At 44.2% G+C, this 20,790-nt stretch overlaps 1 protein-coding gene across 2 annotated transcripts in view; it reads right to left on the reverse strand.

Moving 5' to 3' along the window:
* Positions 1-1,282: 1,282 nt before the first annotated feature.
* ETFA (electron transfer flavoprotein subunit alpha) overlaps positions 1,283-20,790 on the reverse strand; it is a 34,893-nt gene continuing 15,385 nt past the window's right edge. For both annotated transcript variants that reach the window (XM_067305421.1, XM_067305420.1), the window contains exons 9-12: positions 20,073-20,155; positions 6,561-6,626; positions 2,518-2,598; positions 1,283-1,396 (exon numbers count right to left, since the gene is read on the reverse strand). In XM_067305421.1, the coding sequence (XP_067161522.1) occupies positions 1,358-1,396; positions 2,518-2,598; positions 6,561-6,626; positions 20,073-20,155 (269 nt within the window). In that variant the 3' untranslated portion in view covers positions 1,283-1,357. The remainder of the gene's footprint in view (positions 1,397-2,517; positions 2,599-6,560; positions 6,627-20,072; positions 20,156-20,790) is intronic.

Raw genomic sequence — 20,790 nt, forward strand, 5'->3', positions numbered from 1 at the left:
TCCCATGTCTCCTTCCTTTCTTCCCTCCTTCATGCCTTCCATTTATCCTTCCTCTATCCCTTGCCATCTTCCTCCCTTCCCCTTGGCCTTCCTTCCTTCCAGCCTCCCTCCCTCCCTTCTTCACAATTTTCTTCCCTTCCTTTCTTCCTCACTTGCTTCCTTCCTCCTTCAATCCCTTCTTTCCCTGCTTCCTTCCTTCCTTTCACCATTCCCTCCCTCCTTCCTTCCTTCCCCCTTGCTCTCTTCCAGTCTTTCTTCCTTTCCCTCCTTCTTTCCCTTTCTCCCTTCCCTGCTTCATGCCTTCTATTTATCCCTCCTCCATCCCTTCCTTGCCAGCTTCCTCCCTTCCCCTTTTCCTCCCTTCCTTTCCCCTCTCCACCCTTCCTTTCTTCCATCCTCCCTTTCCTTCCTTCTTCCTAATCCTTCTTCCTTTCCTTCATTTTCTTTCCTTTTCCCTCCTTCCTCTCTTCCCTTCCTCCTTCCTCCCTGTTCCTTTTCTGCCTTCACTTTCTCCCTTCCACCTTTCCCCCTCCTTTCTCCCGCCTTCTTCTATTCCTATCTTCCTTCCTCCCCTCTCCCCTTCCTTCCTCCATTTCCTATTGCCTTCGTTTCCTTTCTCCCTTCCTTTCTCCTGCCCTTCTCCATTCCTTCCTTGCTATCTTCCTTGCTTTCTCTCTTCTTCCTTCTTCCATTCCCAACTTTGTTTCCTTTCTCCCTCCCTTCCATTCCCCTCCTTCCTCCCTTCTTTCCATCCTTCCTTACCTCCTTCCCTTCATTGTCCTTCTGCCCTTTCTCCATTCTTTCCTCCTGTCCTCCCTTCCCTCTTCCCTTCCTCCCTTTCCTTTTCCTTCTCTTCCCTTCTTCCTCCCTTCCCTTCCTTCCTGTTCCCTTCCTCCTTCTACTCTTCCCTCTTCTTCCCTCAATGTTTCTCTGTCCCTTCCTCCCACTTTCTCCCTTCTCTCTCCCTCTTCTTCCCTCCCCCTTTCACTCCCTCTTTCATTCCTTATCTCCCATCCTTCTGCCTCTCTTCCTTCTTCCCTTCCTTCTTCCTCACCCATCCTTTCTTCCACACTTCCTCTGTTCCTTCCCTCCTTTTGTCTATCTTTCTACTCACGTACTCAAGGGATCTCCTCCGTGCAAAGCCCATGAGGGATGTTGCTCAACGTGGCAAAGGGGGACGTGTGGTGCAGGGCGCCATTACTGACGGTGGCCACCCACTTCCTCAAGCTGACGCCCCGCACAGGCCCCCACACCAAGCAAACAGCCCCAGGCGCACCAGCGCTCCGGTACAAGTCTTTCTTTATTGCCCATTGCCCACCCCCATTTCCCCCAGTGCAGTACAGGGTCCAGCACTGGCTCACTTCTTCTTCAGGAGCTCTGTCATCTCCGGCACCACCTGCAAGCACCAGCACGGGGTTAGCGTGTGCTCTCCATACGTGCTCCCTGCCCTTCCCAAAACCGCTCCATGTGGTGCACCCAAGCTCTTGCCCTCCCTTCCCCCCCCCCCACCCTCCCAGAGCCCCAGCACACCACTCCAGGGGCGGTGGGTCACCCCAGCCCACAGCACTCTTCCCCTACTTCCCTGCTGCTGAATACAGCTGCTTAATTATTTAAGAGCGCTACATTTCCATTAGGTGGAAATAATGCATTCGTACAAAATTTATTAAGGAAATTGTCTACATGGTGGGTCTTCAGCATGCGACTTTGCCTCTGGCTTAGGGAAAGGCCCACGCTTACTGCCAAGGCAGCGGGCATTAGCTCAGGCACGGCATTAAGTGCTGGCAGTGGGTCTGCCTGCCCCTCTCCCCGGCCCCGCTATGCACACACCCAGCACATGGGTTTGTGCTTGCAGGCGCCCGCGTGCGAGCCGGAGGCACTCGGGCACGTTCTGCACAGCGCCGCGGTCCAGGAGAGACCTGCACGTGCGGCACGGACAGGCAAAAAGTGAGCCCAGCTCCTGCTGCAGGCGCCAGCCCATGCCAACGCTGTACTGCCACACTTTCTGAAGCTTAACACCACATGTAAGCACCTCCATGCAGTTACTGGCTCAAAATGGTTCCAGTTCAGGAAACTAGAATAACAGCACAATGAGTGGCTCTCTCATGCAAAGATGCACGTGCACGCACATGCGCGCACACACACACACACACACACACACACACACCCCCCCAATACAGACACACACAGACACCGACACGCACACTGACACAGATGTGTGTACACACCCTGACAGACTTGCACGCACACACACCAACATATGCGCGCACACACACCCCCACACACCCCCCCCCCCCAATTTACAGGGACTGAATTTTGAGACTGATGCTAAAATCATTAAGCCCCATTTCTTAATTAAAACAAAAACAAAAAACACCCCCAAAAAACCCAAACAACCCAGAACCCAACTGCCTTACACAGGCAGACGTCTTTCTTTAACACTTCTTAGGCGCTATTATCTGTCACCGCTGACCGTGTCACTAGCCAGTCTGAGCCTGCATATGTCATGTTTCACCTTACCTTAAATAAGTCTGCCACCAGCCCATAGTCGGCCACTTGGAAAATGGGAGCTTCCGGATCCTTGTTAATAGCAACGATGGTCTGCAAGCAACACCAGAGAAATGCATTAATGCTGTGCAGGGTTTGACTGCAGAGCCCGACCTCGGCTAGGAAACATGTACCAACTTCTCACCCAGCCATTTTTTCACTAGCATTCAACAAACACTTTTCTTTGCATCTCAAAAACAAAAGCAAACTACAACAAACAAACAACAACAACAATCCCATCAAGGACATATAGCCCAAACTGAGCCAAGTATTCACAACAATAACAAAAACAACATCACTTTTTTGAATGTCCTTTCCCTGCTCCTAGCATAGCTCAGGGCTGGCCTATCCTTCCATGTTGAAAAGTAAGGTGGTTTTTTTTTTTTTTTTTTTTGGGGGGGGGAGCCCTACTACAAAAGATTATCATCTGCAAGATCGAAGCCAGAGCATTATAGAAATAAATCAGTGGTAGCAGTCAAAACAAGGAAAAATAAAGCCATGCCTAAAGGCCCTTATAATTACTATGGGCAATGATGTAATTTATTTTGTCACACAGCAGAAAAATGCATGTGCTCTAAATCCCAACACAACATTCAGAAAAATGCCTGTCTTGATTTTTAGCTCTTCCATACAGGTAAATCATCATTTTGGCAATGCCTGCAGCAGCTTCCAGCAAAGTAACTGTGGGTGTCGACACCAAAAGCCACGACAGGCTGGGGAGAGGGCCATGAAGGACCAAAAAAGAAAAAAGAAGCGACAACTCATAAAACAAGCCTTGCACCAAGCAGGCATAAGCCACCATGCTCCAGTACTGCCTTCCCACCTAAACGGTGCCAATTCGGGCTCTGCTTTGAGGCACCGCGATGCCTCAGGACAGCCCTAAGCCAACGTTTACTCATTCGCTTATCTGCCATTCCTGAGAAGCCACAGTTCATATTTCTCTGTTTTACTCCCTCCACTAAACATACTTGGCCAACAAAATTAATGGCTCAGTAGCACATGACTAGTGGCAATAACTCAGGTGAAAGCAAATCCGGTGTTTTCAAGCCCACAGAAATGTTTTTTTTCTTCACCGGTCATTTGTATCCCGTGACTCCCTGTAACGACCGCGGCACTGGTGCAGGGAGGCCGTACCTACAGCAGAGCCGGCTGCTGCCCTCGCTGCTGCCGCAGCAAGGAGCTACCTAGTCCAGCCCACGTCTCCCAAAGATTTTCCCCAAAGTCTTTTTTGGTTGTATTTCAGTTGCCCCATTTGCAAACACCAGCCTCCTACCTCCATCGCCACAGTCCAGGAAGCAAAATCCAGGCTGCGATGCCCGAAGAAGTTAACTCGATAAAACCTCTCTCTCTCTGTGCAGGCCCGACGCGCTCGCCCAGAAGCGCTCCAGGCGCGAAGCCGCGGGGTGCCGGCGCCAGCCCAGCGCAGCGCGCAGCCAGTGACGCCCCGCAGCCGCCCGCCCTCTCCGCCGGCCACGGGAAGGCTCCCGCGGGAGGCGGAAGGAGCGGCCACCTCTCGCTGCACGCCCAGCCGCAGGGCCGGAACAGCCGCCCGCTCCCAGCGCCGCCGGGCCGGGCAGGAGGCGAGCGGCCATGGGGAGGGTTCCAGGTCTCTGCTCCGGGCTGGGGCAGGTGGGACGAGCGCGGGGCCTGCAACGCCCCCGTCACGAAGGACACCTGCAGCCGGCAGCACAGCTGCAGCCCTCTCGGGCTCCCCTCGCCGGGCGCCCTAGCAAACACCATCTGTCACCTCCACTAAAATAAGCAGCACCACCTGCCTGAAAAACGCCAAGCTTAAGCCTGACTTTGGCAGCCTAATTCTCCCTCTAACTGTCTCCATTAACTAAAGTAACTTTTTAATAAGACCTGCTTCTCCACCTCATCATTTAACCAGACTTCGAGTGGGAAGAAACAACAGCATAACCTTGCCCGCAGCAGAACTTTTACAAGTTAAATCTCCTAGAAAGAGAAGACATTGTAACTAACTACCTCATGGGGGAGGAAAGAATAAGGACAGAAAGCAATGATGATTTTCTAGGCCTCCTCAAAAGCTTCATTTTCTACCTTGCTGTAAAAGGACAAATAAATTATCCATTTCACTTGGTAGAAAGCATCTGACTACTTTGGGAAATGTATCCTGAAGTGTACAAGTTCACAACGCCGGCTAATTCACTGCGCGGAGGGAGGACGGGACACTCCCGAGACAGTTCCCACAGCTGCGTCATTCTTCTACGTTCATATAAATTGGATCTTTCAGCAACTACAACACCTCTATGCTTTGGCTAAAAGGAAAGCAGAACACATCTCAAACACAGGTAAAACTGAATTTTATGATACACACTTCTGTTTAAACTAGAAAAAACTGTGACGTATGGGAGAACTTAAACTGCAAAGCCTCTCCTGTCAACAGATTTCACCTGTCCTTATTTCATATAAAAGACCTTTTCAAAATACCACACATGGCACTGGAGAAGTCACAGAAGCAGAGGTTTTACAGTTAGTTACAGTACTGCACAATATTGCTGCACAATATTTTTATAGCAAAGGAAATCCTGACGCTTAACAGTAAAACGAAGTTCTCAGGATTGCTGGTAGTCTTATCAAGGTAACGCAGAGATGAACACAAACCGGGTCAGATCAAGTCTTAAGCAACTTTGAATAAACAGTTATCAATCAAGGCCTGATACTAATTCCCTCCGCCCTCATCTCCCCCCTACCCCCAAAGCCTAGCTGGAGACTAATCACCTACACGGCGCCCTTAATACTGTGGCCGTCAGCCACAGCAGAGGGTCTCGAGGGCCCGAGGAGAGCCGGGGCGACTGGGGTTAATACCGCACTGTGCTGCTCTGACTCCCCTTCTTGTCCCCTCACTGGGAGCACAGTGACTAAAACTACCCCGTTCCACCAATACCAGCGAGAACACGCTGCCACCGCTCCTCTCCTTTGCACCTTTCCGTCTCACCTCTCAGCAGCGACCTTCAACCTTGCATCATCTTTAATTTCCAATTTTGTTTTTTCTCCACTGCGTCGATGGACATTAACACAGCTTGGGACGCTGATTTTAGAAAAGGGTGCTCTATCCCAAATCCAGCTTTTGTGAATTCCCCAAAATATCTATGATTTAAATACCATATCCAAAAGGAACTAAATCCTAAGAAAATGCAGATCATTCGCAGGCTGGCTTGTGATGAGAATTACCAGTCACATAAACACACTACAGAGCGTCAGTGGTCAAACAAGAGACAAATTAAGGATCTGCATGTAAAGTTTTACAAATCTTCTGACAGGTTTATCTGGGTGCCAGAAAGCAGAAACAAACCCATTGAAACCTGTGATGAGTTCCCTGAAAAGAATAAAAATTAATCTTGTTCTAAAATTAGTTGGGGGTAGTCAGGACAACCCACCCTTTTTTTTTTTTTTTTTTTTTTTTTTTGATGTCTGGTATTTGATAGTACGATTCAGCAGACAATTCTGCTCCTCTTTCCAAACACTGCTTTGTGGACCAAACACTGGCAATTCCAGTTTCAGATTATTTGTTTTGGCAACTAATGAGTTAAACCTTTTAAAGTTTTACTGCCATTTTATAATAGGTTTCCATTTGAATGCCTAAACGCAGGAATGTTAGAGACATCTTTTACTTTATGGAATAGTAAGTTCATAATTCAAATTGCACATTGTTATGCATGAATTAATGTGTCATATTCTGAAATAAATGCAAATGGAACTATTGTATTGAGTTCAGGCATATGCACTTTTCTTTTTAAATAAACAAAGTCAATTAGTTTCTTCTAGCTTACACTTTGGGTTTTAGTGCAATAGCTTTTCTAGTGTGTTAGATGATTTTCCACAACACCTTATTTGGCAAGACTTAGAGGGCTAACATGTTTTAAAACATCAAACAAGCTGGCAACCTCAACATTAAAAAAAAATTGGAAAACTGGTCAAAATATTGATGTAAAAACAAAGAAATCAACTCTTTTCCTTCCTCAAATTATTTTCTAGCACATCCAACTTCATACCTTGCTGTCTTTCATCCCAGCCAAGTGTTGGATTGCTCCAGATATTCCCACAGCAATATAAAGTTCCTAGAAGAAAACAAAAATAAGACATTTTTGGTACCCATGATATAGTTTCAGTAAGTACCACAAACTTTACTTAAAATCAGAATCATACAGTGGTTTTTAACATTAAAGTAGTTTTCAGTATTAAAGGCAGCACAATATGCTGATGAACAATGCAATCGTAAAAGGAGAATCCCAAAGAAGCATCTGGCAAAGACAGATGAGGAAAAAAAGGAAAAAAAAAAGACGACATCTGCATCAAACATGCGACAGTCGAGACCGCGTTGTAACACATGCCACTTCCCGACTACAGGACAGGGCCACCAGCGCTGCCCACGAGCCTGGCGATTCCCACAGCAAACAGTAAGCGAGATAATCCGCAAGTGGCAGATCATTACAAGGGATAATGTGGGTGCCTAAACATGGGCTCGCTCGACAGAAAACTGGGGCTTTTCTGTGCGAGGGCTCGAGGAGCCTTTACACATGACAGGATGCAAAAAGCTTAAACTCAGGTGTTTATGCCTTTAAGAAGTTTCCTGCAGAGTGGGATAAAGCATTTTGGACGCTGAGGTGGGCTGGTGCGATTTACAGCCGCAGTGACGCCGCGCTCCCCTCAGCCAGCTGCCAGCGCTCGCGAGCTCCCTCACCCCAGCAGCTAGCGACGGCCGCAGCAGCCAGCGGCCGAACAGGAGCGCTTCCCACGCACGCACCTCTGCACTGCCTCGCACACCGCCCCCGTCACGCTTCGGGGCTATCCATCTGGCAGCTCGGAAGAGACTCGCACTCGAACCAGGTGAAAATCTATATGCAAATAAATCTGTATCGACAGTTTTAATTCACAGCAGAGAAACGGCTTCCTGTGAGCTGGAAGTCATCCGAACTACGATCTATCCAAAACCAAGCACACTGCAACTCCCAGTGACTGCTTTGCCCCACCAGAAGCCCAACCTGCGCTGTTTAGCTCCCTGGCTTTACAGAAGGAAACCAAAGGGAATACTTCTCACCAACTTACTTACAAGAGAGGCGGCCCTGGCAAAAGGAAAACGTGTTGCTTACACTACCATTTCTCAATGCCTCGGCCCTGCTCAAGAGCTCCTTCTCAGCGGCCTGCTCATAGCAAGTACATTTCAAACTTGCATTAAGGCAGAATCTGCCTTTAAGCAACACATACATGGTCTGCGGACGGTCTGCATTATTAGTTACCGGGTGGAGCGCTCGCTTCCAACCCTTCCCGCCCTTTAAACTGCTGCCTACTGATGAGATTCCTGAACTTCATGTTCTGGAGCCAGGAAATTAGCAGGATCTATCAATGAGGCACCTGGTCAGTGTTTACTTTCCACTCCAAAATAGAAGTTTAAAGTTTTAGCTTATTAAGAGGCAGAAAAAGCTTCAAAATTTGGTTAGGAGCACAGCCTTGGCATTTAGGAGCTTGGGTTTCCAAGTCTTGCAACACAAGCACCGTGTTTCCAGCAAAACACTGCTGCACTCATCTCGAAGAACTCTGCAAGCTTTACGACTGGCTTCTCAGCAATAGCCTTACATTGAGACGCGGTCTTTGCTTAGGGATGGTTTTATACAGCTGAAAGTCTTCACGCCACTGGCGTGTGGCATCTCTTTGGAACTCTGTGTCTTATTTTGCAGGGGAGCTGCAGAGGGCTGCACGCGAGAGCTGGGCAAGAGACTACTCAACTGACAAGCAATGGCGAGAGCCTCGCGCCCAGGAGGGGATCGCCGGTCAAAACAAAACGGTGACGCTTGTACTTACATAGAAAAGACGTGACCTGAAATATTAACAGAACTTCTTCTTTAAAAATGCCAAGGCTAGTCCACATCTATGAATGGACACATCTAATTTAAGAAACGATTTGGGGGATCAGGGAGGGTAGGAAGGACAGAAAGACGCCGTCCGCATGCAACTGGAGAGGTGGCTTTTAACATGGCAGACCAGAGCACAGCTGCAGCGCAGGCACCAACCTGCCGAGAGGCTGGCAAAGGAGGTGTTCAAACGCAGAGCACGCAGGCTGCTTTTTCCACACAGGCCTGAGAGTCATTATATCAATTAAAAAAAAAAAAAAAAAGACGATTACTCTCTGATGTTTCTTCAGCTACAGATTTTACCTATTACATTGATTTTTAAATAGGCATAGATAAATAAAATTTATGAAGCTTTTCTACACTTTTCTACAAAAGCTGTCTCCTGTAACAACTGAAGGGAAGGGAAACAGAGCAGGAACCAAGTATTTCCTATTAATAAAAAAAGGCTTTGAAATTGATACATAAAATCTAGTCCATGTACTTGCACAAAAGCACACAGCTGTTGAAGAGACTCAAAAATTTCTTAGTCTCAGTTGCTTTTTGCTGAATAGATTACTATTAGAGGTCAACACATTTTAACCACAGCTGCAATGTAATATAATATGTACATATGAGAACTCATGGTAAGAATGCAATATTTTAATTATACCAAATAAGAGAACAGATGTTACAGAAGAAATTATTCTAACATCACATAGTCCTTAACATGAGCTCTTTTTAAAAATACATTACTGTAATTTGATTTTTGGAGCAATTCATTAAGTGCTAGTCATCTAGACTACCAGATACTCTTATCACTCTGTTTAACATTTTGAAGTTCAGTCTTTGGAAAGAATCCAGTTTACCAAGAGCCAGATGCCTATGTATGTATTCTATTAAAATATCTAGGAAAGACAAAGATGTTTCATTAAAAGGACATTTATAAATTACCAGGCTTGTCTAAAAAGCATTTACTATGCATTTAAAGCCTACCTGCTTAGTTATTTGCTTTTGGCTCTCTGGCTAAGAAAACTGGTCTATTCAATAGGTTTTAACACTTACGGTCGACCACCTCAGTAAGTAACATTTTCATGCAAAGAACACACATGACAGCATGTTTCTTATTAATAGTACTCTGCTGCAAAATAGATTTGGTTGCTTAAGACTTAGTTTAAATCTATTCTACAATTTACTAGGAGGGAAGCAAAGGATCCACAAGATCTGAATGATAAAGACTCTGGCCTGCTCAGTGCTGAAACACCACCTCCAAGGAGAGAATTTGACTGTTCTCCCGAGAAGTCAGGAAAGACCGAGAAGTTTTAAATTCTTTTCAAGGCAAGCCCCTTGTTTTGAAAATTTGGAAATTTTATTTTCACTGAAATCATTAACTTCTGTCATGGCTTTAGCTGAGTCCTATCAATCATTTCCACCGTGCTAGCCTGCCACGTCCTCAGTGAGGAGTGCAGCCCCAAGCGCAGTAAGGACAGCGCGGAGGCAGGGGACAGAGCAGTGCCGCGCAGCAGCATGGCTTCCAGCTGCCTCATGCGACGTGCTTGCCATCGCAGAAAGCGCAGGAAGGCCTGCAAGGAGAAATACAGCTCCTTAGAGATCGCCTACTCAGGAACCCCAGGCCCAGGCACAAAACTCCCTGAAGCAGACTCTGCATCGCACGGCACAGGTGCCAAGACAGATGGCTTCACACCAGCTTCGCCTTCCTGCTTTGTGGATCCTTGGAAGCTGCTCTCATCACTGCTGTCAGGTGGTCGATCCGCAGGCTACAACTGCAGGTGCTGCTGCTGAAGTCCAGGACACGGGGTGGCGTTTATCAACTCCCTGGTGCTCGCGCACAGGCAGAACCGCATCGGAAGGCTGCTGGCAGCTCTCGGCCCCACAAGCGCGGCACAACCAGAGAGTACAGGCTCTGCCCCACGGGCTCACTGTCCCGGCTGAGCCCAGGCGCAGCCCCAAGAGGCGAGTAACACGGAGGAAAGGGAAAAATGAAAGTTTTGGTGCTATAAGGGCATAGCGTCAGATCCGACAACTGTCTTGCCTCACAGTAACTGAATTTCACACAGGAAATAATTACCACATGTACGTCGCAGCCATGCCACAAATCCTCCTTTGTATCAAGTGGGGAGAGCAGACATCGGCGTAAGGGACGGGACACCAGAGAGCTAATGGTAGGAGAGCGCACGGTGGAGGAAACAAGCAGCACAGAAAGCTGAACTTACTGAACAGCCTAAGAGGGCAGAAAGCAGCGGGCGGGCAGGCACAAGCAAGACAAACAAACAGAAAATGTTTAAAATGACAGATGTGCTATGGAAGCACAGGAAGGTGAGGGCATCAGCACGAACGTACCCATTGGACTTCTCACAAGGACTACAGCAGCAGCCAGGGTGGATTCTGTCAGCCAACCGGCAGATAGCAAGTGTCTTAATTTGTCCTGCCACACAGTATCCCACAGGAGGCCAGTGGGAGCCAGGAGCCTGACAGAGACCCAAAGTCTGCAGGCACAGGTTTGCATCACAAAAAACCCTAAAAAGAAACAAAACTCAAAGTCCCAAGTTTATCCTACTTACAAACAAGATTCCAAATCAAGAATCTGACTTCTCATTTGCTATATAAAGTATTAATCTAGCATTGCACTGTTTTCTCCATAAACCTTCAAAAATACAACCCTGGTATATCTCCCAAGGCAAGTCGTCATTCACTGATCATTTAGAAGAACAGTTTCCCTTGCCCATCCTCAAAATTGCTGGTTCTGGGTTCAATGTGCCCAACTTGCATATTAGCATCTACAGTAAGTCCATGAGACTTCACCGCGCAAGTGTGCACAGCTGCCTCCAGAAGGCATGTAGCCAGTCACATGCAGTTAGGACAAATGTCACCAGAGTGCTAAATGTGGATGCTTATAATTACCATTACAGCAATGCAGTTATTTTCCTGTGCATACTGCTTCTTTCAATTATCTACAGAATAATTTGATTTTTACTCGTGAAAATATTTAAAAATGCCTTAGGCTGCCCTGGAGCATTTAAAAGCTACATTTGCTTAAGAGAACCACGAGAATGATTTTTAGTTGCAACTTATGGTGACTTTGAATGCTATAATGCACTGTTGTGCATCTTTCACAGGTGCAATGCAAGATGAGGTAGTTACTTTGCAAGCGTGCTGTCAGCTACTATTGATTTTTATGCCAACTTTTGAATTACACTGAAAACCTTGAGTGTACATCAATTCGTCATCATACCAGTGGCATGCTTTTAAACAGCTAGTTTAATGAACCCCTTTGGCACGTGTACTCTTCCAAAGGCAGCTCAGATATTTTATTTTCTTTGCAAGAGTGAAAGGACAATGGCATTAGAAAGAAATCGTTATAATGAAAATTACTTCATACAACAGATTCCTTCCAATTACTAGCTATTAACCCAATAAAATATTTTCTGGCTTGACATTAGTTCATATATATTACACTGTATATCAAACAATTATCCAGTGTGTACTGCTCCGTGATGCTGTCGAATATGTTCCACTCAAGAAGCACACATTACTACACAGTATCCCAAGTACAATTTCTTTTTCACTTTAAGAACCTTTGATCAGCCAAGCCATGTAATTACTCTTAAGAAGCGTGGTTAGGGTGCCTGCTGGAGTGCAGCGCCATACAGCAATATTTTTTTGCTCTCTAGGGAAAAGCACATCAATTGCTTTCAGCTAAATGCACTCACATATGAATATTTTAGTACAATTTAATGTTTCTGCACCAACCCCAGAGGAGCAGAGCATCAATTTGTGAACATAGTTTTCTTGGAGTTAAAAGCTACGCTGGATAATGCAGGATGAAAGGGGTTGTCAATCCTTAGCTTTTTAGCAAGTCAGAGAAAGGCAGTCTGTAGATTCAGTCCCAGCTGCATACAAACAGCTCTCTAAAGTTTGCCACCATCGAGCTACTTTTCAACAGTAGTGAATTATCAGAGGAGATATTCCAAAAACAATTTCCAAGCATGGTCAGTTTTCCCAATGCTATTCCCATCTGCTAGCTACCTAGCGGCCTCAACTCAACCATTTATACAATAACAAGTGCACCTGCTGGTCTGTTACTAAAAAACCCAAATGTAACGCACAAGTGACACATTCCCACAAAGAAGCTAGCTGTAGGTGTGAAAAGTCAAGTAGCGCAACATGTATTTGATTACAGGAACTTCAGCAGCTCAAAATTCTCCGTATGTGTAACCAGTTAGGAAGCAATGAAGATCTTGCCATTGATAAGCAAGGAGAAGAACATTTTTGAAGTGAGTATGCACAACATGGCACAGATGACACACTTCTTGTGAACCTATGGGAATTAATTAGTTCACTCTATTATTAGTACCTTTAGATAAGAATCCGAGACCAAAAAGGCACAGAAATACTGGAATTAAGTATACCTTGTTTCAGTTTCCCCACACTTTGGCACAAGAGTGACAGGAAATAAAACTTAACAGGCTAACTTGGGCAGGCAAACGATCCCTAAGAAAGTAATGGGAAGAAATAATGGAAGAAGAGTTTGTATCCACTTATTGAGCAATAAAACCATGAGTCACTCATGCATTTTAAAGAAAACAAAATCACATTAGGCAAAGTATTTGATTGCTTTGCCACCAAATACAGAGAAATAAGAAACACAGGAATAATGTAAATGATGTGACACTGCCTTTCTCCCTTCCTGCCAGGCCCGAAGTTAGATGATGACTACTAAATGCTAAAAAGTGAGTCACACTTCAGAGAAAGGAGCTGCCTAGTAAAATCTTGGGGCACCTACAAGCTCCGAATGTGTCCCAGCACCTTGTGAAACATGTGGAGCAATAGGAATTCCACTGCTCTGCAAGACTATTCCAAAGCTAAATATACTGTACTGCTCACGAATGCTTCCTTGCTATGCAGCTTTCTTTTTCCCTCTTGCAATTTCATCCCGCTCCTGTTTTCCACCTAATACAACACAGTAAGTTGTTCCTGTTCTTCAGCAGCATTTGTGCCTTTCAACTATTTGAACCTAACATCTCACTCTTCTGCACAAGTTGCACCTCTTTAACTTGCTTCATTTTTAGTCATTAAGTCAATTCACACCAGTTGTAAATCTGCCTCCCTTTAAAATTCCTGCAATCTGTTACATCCAGGGAGACTTTCTGGTATGAAATGGGAGCTTAGGCACTGAAGCTAAGCAGGCCAGCAAGTTTACTTCTGGCGGTCGTATCAGGACTATACTGAATTCCCATCTGCCTTCCCCACCTGAGATCTCTCAGCACACGCAATATCCAAATGCAACCGCTTTCTGTGTAATCATATCACATTTCTAGCCCAATCATCTAATCCAGTGTCAATTATTACTGCATCATATATTTCCTAACTCCTGCTTTCCTGGGTTCTCCCTCTTGGGCTCCTTGTTGGAACAGTATTTTGCACCCAGCGCTGAAGGCAACAAGATCGCAGCAGCTGAACCCCTGCAAAGAGGCGTCGTGCCTGGCTGTGCCGTCCCTGCTGGATGCACCCTCCTCGGGGGGGAACCTTGCAGTGAAGTCTGAGATGGGGATGGTGACGCCGTCGCGTCGTGGCACACTGATGTTTAATCCTAGATGGACCCCTTTAGTCTTACAATTGCGAATACTGGTCTGGCCACTTCTTCCCTGTCGCCAGCTAGAAAAACGCATAAAGAAAGCTAAAGCAGTTACAGAACTGGACCCTGAAAGTGCATGGACTTCAAAAGAGGAAAATAATAAAATGAGTCACGTGAACAGTTAAACTCTGAACAGATTCTACTAGACGGATACATTTCAGGAATCAGAAAATCCTTCGCTGGGTCAGAGGATAACAAAATAAACGAACAGCCTGAAATGACCTGCAGTGTCCACGACAGCCAACTCGGACTGCCCCGGCGCTTCCTGTGTGGCTCCCGGCAGGAGGAAAAAGTTCGCAAAAGCTGGAGGGAGCGCACTTAGGGCGCACAACCAATCCTAGACAACTCAGAAACAGATAAAGTGGGAGTTGAAATTGAAAACACTACAGATTAATTCATTTGGAGGAAGAACCGACAAATACTAAGTTAATTAAGAAATTACGGCTAATAGGTATACAACATACACAAATATACGAAGAGTGAAATACCAGAAAAACAGTACTAAGGTAGGGTCTGACATGGCACAAAAATAAATTAAAATCTGCTTTCTCTTGAAACAAATCGCTTTTATTTTGCACTGTTTTTCCCTGTTTTACCAAACCACTGTTGTAGCTGACATTTCTAACGACAGCTATTGAACAAGCGGGGGATGTCAGATGCTACCCTTAAAATGCTGGGAGCCTGCGGGGAAGGAGGCCCCGGGTGCCCCAGCGAGCAACGCCAAACACGTGCGAGCAGGGCAGTTGTGGGTTTTGTGTCTCTTTGAATTCTTAGAGAAGAATTCAATCGAGTTTCAGTTTTCCCCTTTCCCTCCCCACAGGTTTCCCTAAACAAATGCAAAGTTTCACCAGTGGCAGAAAAAGTCTTACAACTGTGGTCAGAGCAAAGGATGTAACAAGAACGGGGCACACGGGAAACCCTGGGAGAAACGGGGAGCAACGCGGGTGCCTGAACACAGGCGCCCCGGGCCACTGCAGCTGCTGTAGGCTTTCCCACCTGAACGCCAGCGGCTGCTCCAGCAGGACAGAGGTCTCCCAGGTGCTGCACCATATCTGCCAGCCCTGTGCTCATCTCTTGTATACCCAGCCTGCCTAAAATGGCACTAGACACCTAGCTGTAGGTATTCAATCATCCCCTGCATGCCCCTTCCTCGCGCTTCTGTCCCACGGAGGCCACAGTCACAGTTCAAGGACTAAGAGAAGCTACCTAGGACTGACAACAACTTCTTGCCTTTCCCAGTCTGCACAAAGACTCACAACACTGAAATACAAGGGTCAGAAGTGTTTTCATTTAAATATTAGGCTGAAATTAGGCAAGTTCATGAGAAAGATTACACACTATTTATTTTAAGTTAGAAATGTTGCTAATTATAACTTGGATAAGGAAACCTAATACTGAACTAATAAAAGAAGTACTCACGTCCCATTTATGAAAGTTATAAATAACAGACATAACGTTATTTACTTTTCCCTTTTGTTTTTTTTTTTGTGAACAAATGAGTGAGAGAGAAAGAGAAAACTAGGAACATTTTAACTGTGCAAACCGAAGCCCCTATTTGAAATTTCTTACCTAAAAATAGCACCTACTCTGGGGGAGGGAGGCTTGATCTGTGCAGGGAATTTAGTAATTTTCTAACTGTATATGCTTAACTAATACTTAATACTAAGGCACTAATGGAAAGGATATTTTTATCCAAAACCTACTAATCTGAACATCCTCAAGGGCTTACTAGTTATTTTTCTTAAACAGAAACAGCAGAGAGTGGTCAATTGAAAACTAAATTTTATTTTTTGCAGAACATCTGCATATAAGAAATAGGGGAAAACAACTGGCTTCCAATTAAAAAAAGAATATACTCCTAAAATGGTTCTTAAAATAAGAATGCTTGTTACTGATTAAAGACACTGAATATACTAGATTCCTTTTTTTAATTAGGAAGGTAATGTTTTTGCTCAATTTATTTAATATATCCACTTACTCATGCCTAAAAATTTTCTTCCATCTCCTCAGATAATGCAAATCAGCCTTCTCTTTCATAACACAGAATGCTCAAATGGAGAGTTTTAGTCATCAGAAATCAATGGGTAAAAAAGCTACAATCAGAAACAAAAATAATACACTCCAGCATCTTAGGAACTGGAATAAAATTACAGAAAAGAAAAATTACCAAAGATCCAGTCAAAAATCAACAAAACGCATGAATCCCAACATGAATGGAAGCTCATGGTTTAGAGATCCACAGCTATTTAGGAAGTGTGAATGTACTGCATAGAACTAACTCTCAAACAGAAAGAAGGTAAAATTTGTACTCCTTATTTAAGTGCATTCTTTTGTTAGTGAAGCAAAAAAGCCTAGAAATGTTTCTTGCCTGGCAGTTTGTTCATGTGTTAATAAATCAGCATTTCAGGAAAGCTTCTGCGGCTGCGAAGGTTCTCACGTCCTGTGATGCACTGTCTGAACTGTAGGCTTAAAAACTGAAGTCGGTCAGGAAATTACTTGAAAGGCCAATGACCAAATTACTCTTCCTTCACCAAATCCACAATCAAAGACGTAAAGGAAGAAGTAAGCAAACCTTTTAGATCATTACCTTCTTACCCAACGATCAGGACAGAAACGCTCCCCAGGCAACCATAGGCACAAATCAGCAAGAGAAGCACCTCCCGTCCTCCCGAGCTCCTAAGCAACTCTCCCCCCCAAGTCTCAAAAATGACCCAATTTCAGAATCTTCTTTAAAAACAATGCATTCCAATCCTCCACCAAGACTGGGCAAGAGACTATTAATAGAAGAGTAAGAGCATATACTAAGACACTTTCCCACCAGAAACTAACAGCTGCACAGGAGAGCAAGCATGTCGCAAACTCCAACCGTCTCTTGTATCCAAGATTCCCCTGCTTAAAACCCCCATGCCCAGAAGAGCACACACCATGTACAGCAGAGTTCAAAACTAAACACAAAACTGAGGACTCAGCTAACATAACTAATCAATGTACAGAGTTGCTTTGCAATTTTCTAGATAAAATTATCAGACTGTGATCTCTTCCTGAACTACTGATATCAAGAAATCCTCGTAGGAAGAGGAAGCAGTCATCTTCTAGAGGATTATTAAAATAGCTGGTGTAATTTTAATTTGATCAAGAGAGTTCAGTTCTATTGCTCCTTTAAATGAACTACCTCTTCAACTACACAGAATTATTTTCTAGCTAAAGAACCAAACTGACTGTGAAGTAAAATTAGGAATGTGAAGTCAAGAATGTACACCTTTAAACCTTCTCATATTTAGGATACCTAGACAACACACTGTAAAATTAGTTCCTCTAGCTGGCGACTCTGGGATTTTTTTCCTTTTTTTTTTTAAACAAATTCAATTTGCTCTTTAATTATGATTAACATAAAATATTTTCTATCACACTTCTAAGCCACTGTGTGCTGTTCTTGTCCTTGTCTGTATTGTCAGATCCAGCAGAAACATTCAAACAATTTGAAATAACGGGTGTTTAATTCTCAATATGCTGTGAAGCTCATTATTTGATAACTACTTGTTAAGAAGGATGAGTGGAGATGTGAGAGAAATGCATTATACTGCTGATAAAAAGACGAAGCATCATACAGCTGTGCCAGGTATGTGCCATTTATTGACACAACAGTTAAATATCCATTAGTCAGGCAGAGAGGTTTCTGATGACAGTTATGTGGTCCTATGATGTGGTTGTACATTCTTAGGACTTTTACATGTTGCTATGAGCCATCTGTGGCAAGCTTTAGCACTATTCCTCTATCAAAAACCAGCTTTTTTTATTTGCATGTAACTGTTTACATGTTATGTCATGTCTCTGGAAAGAGTGTTCATCTTTGAGCCTTGAGACTGACAAACCCGCGCTGAGCTGTCGTCAGATTAGCATTTTCCGCTTCATTAATGAAAATTTGGGTAGTGAAGATCTAAGGCTGGTCAGTCTCATCTCATGCCCTTTTAGAACAGCTAAATGACACTCACCTCACTCCCTGGTTTTCAAAGATTTGGGTACATGACAACCAGCTAAGATTGCCTCCTTGTGACAACCAACTCTGCCTTCCTGGTACTGCGGTTCCCATATACCTTGCAGCTGCATGTACTGAGTTAGCAATGAACGTGTTTAATTGGAGCAGTTTGATGAGACCTATAGCTGCAACAGGAGCAACCTTATGCCTACTGAGCGATCAAAAGAAAGTGCATTATATTTAAATATAAATGTTCCCTTAGCAAAAAGAAAGTATTAGACTGTGGACTACAGCTGTCATGCGTGCTCTTTCCAAAAAGATAACAAACATTTATGTATTATGCACAAAATGAAAACATCACAAGGAAGCAGAGTTAGGTTTGCATTTACAATCTGCAAAGCCTCACAATTTCCTTGCATGGTAGAGGTTAATATCACTGCTATCAAGATTTTGGAAGGGCACAATATACAACCAGGTAGACCTTAACTCTCATCAACAGGTTTTATGCCTGCTTCTCAGAGGCTGCTTTGCTGTAGCAGTTGATTAACACACAGCTTAAACATTACTGTGCCTAGAAATACCACCACTTAGTGGATAGCCCTTCTAAAGGGCTATCATCAGAAGACCTCTGAGCACTTAAAGAAGCAGCAAGCATTCCTCTCCACACTGCAGGACAGAAGAGCTCAGAGACACGAGTATCTTATTCAAGAAAATCCAGCAGGCAAAACCAACCATAGACTCCAGGACTCCCAAATTTCTGTCTCTGGGATCTCCAAGTACTCTCTATCCTGCTGGATATATTACTGGAAAAATAATGGTCACTGTCTGAAGTTCTCAAATTTGCAGCTGCTGATGGCGCCAAGGTAAAATGTCTCAGATCCTATCAAGACTTTGGACATGTACAGCTTTTTAGTATTATTAAAATTATTGCTACTGGGTAAATGTACTAGTTGAAATAGTTGAAATACATCAAGCTGCTCTTTACTAAGAGTTGCAGCTGACTCCCCCTTTCTGTTCTCATTAAACCACTGGCAAGTCAAAAGTTGCTCTTTGGTGCCTTCTACTGCCATATACACAGATGAGAGGTAATGGCTTACCGAAGAGCTGCATGTTTATTTGGTTATGTAGCTCCAAGTCTGTATCTGACAGATTTCCATGCCTGCCCATGCTTTTAGTCACAATTCCCCAGTTGTGTCCTTAGTCAACCCATCTCAATACACGCTAGCTCACACTCTACCCCACACAGAGATGAGCTAAATTTGTACCTCTGTTTTGAAATGCTCAAGCCTGCATTATCTGTCCACCACTTTCCCTGCTTTTCCCAAGGTCATAAGGAACAATGAAAATAGTCTCAGACTTCTACAGGAGAGAAAGGCCCCCTAGATCCAAAAAGACACATGAGGATAGAAATCAGGCCGCTGTGATCTCAGGAGGCTTGGCAGAAAATACGTGCAGCAGGTTCTTTCCTCAACATTAAGCCACCCAACTAGAGCGTGCCCCTCAGCATCCCACTATACAGCAGCCAACCTGAAGGCTACTTCTCTCTCCATTTTCTTGCACTTTCATCCCTTACAAAATTTTGCTTAGCACGTAATGCAACAATCCAGTTACAGTTATCAAAACTTTAAAAATCATCATCTAGCCTACCTGTAAAAAAACCCCCCAAACCAAAACCCAATTCCCAGAGATCAAGCCACATACTATTATAATTTCAAGCTTATGTTAGCAATGACACCTTTTGGCATATCAATGACGGTTGTTAGAAAACCAAGATGTTCACCCAGGCACCTATAAAAAATCCACTCTGCAAAAGCTTTGACAAAACTGTCTGCAAAAGCCTTCAAGTTCACCTAAAGCAGAGATTTACATCACAAGTCGTTGTAGTTTTGCAAATGCATATTCAGGTGACAATATCACACTGGGCACACTAAGATTTTCCTGTTAGGCTCGGTATTAAGACTTAGCTCATTTCTAAGCATTCACTTCAAAGGAAAGAGTATACTGGAAAACACCACAGCTCTTTTATGAAAGATATTTCCATACTTACTGGTGCTACTATTTTGCCCGTCTGTCCAACTTGCATGTCATTAGGAACAAAGCCAGCATCGACAGCTGCACGGGAAGCTCCAACTAGTTGAAAGAAAACATTTCCAGTGTTTTCTTTTAAAATATTAGCGAGCCAAATTTATATCACCATAAAAGCACATGTATTTTACTGAAGAGTCCCACACTGTAATGGCACGTATTTAGAAACTTCCCTCTTAAGAGCTCTTATAGTAATCCCTCTCTGTACCACCGGCTGAAATTTCCAAATAGTAAGTGCTAATGCACTTCAGAAGCAACAGGAAATCCTTACTCCCAGCACCAAAGGGCCATATATTTAAAACTAAGGATTTCAGTCTGGCATATTTCCATTATTTTCTCTCGTTGCTTTGTCAAAAGAGGATTTTCCCATAAATGCCTTCCCATAATGTTCCACCGAGTTTGAACAGAATGCGTATGCCATCTTACATTGCTGTGGAGCTCGGAAGTCAGGCACCGTAAAGAAAATGTCAAACTAAACTTGAAAATACCACATGGACATTTACTCAGTGAAGCCGTCAATGTAAAAACAAATGCATTCATGTAAAAATATCTATTTATTACTACATGTGAAATCTAAAGCTAATATAGTTAAAATGTTAATGCAAACAGCTCCTCCTCCTCCCCCACCTGTTTACTTAGACTATTTTGCTGGAACACTGCATAGCCAGTTTTCTCCTGTT

This window comes from Apteryx mantelli, chromosome 15, assembly GCF_036417845.1.
Source record: "Apteryx mantelli isolate bAptMan1 chromosome 15, bAptMan1.hap1, whole genome shotgun sequence".
Taxonomy (NCBI): domain Eukaryota; kingdom Metazoa; phylum Chordata; class Aves; order Apterygiformes; family Apterygidae; genus Apteryx; species Apteryx mantelli.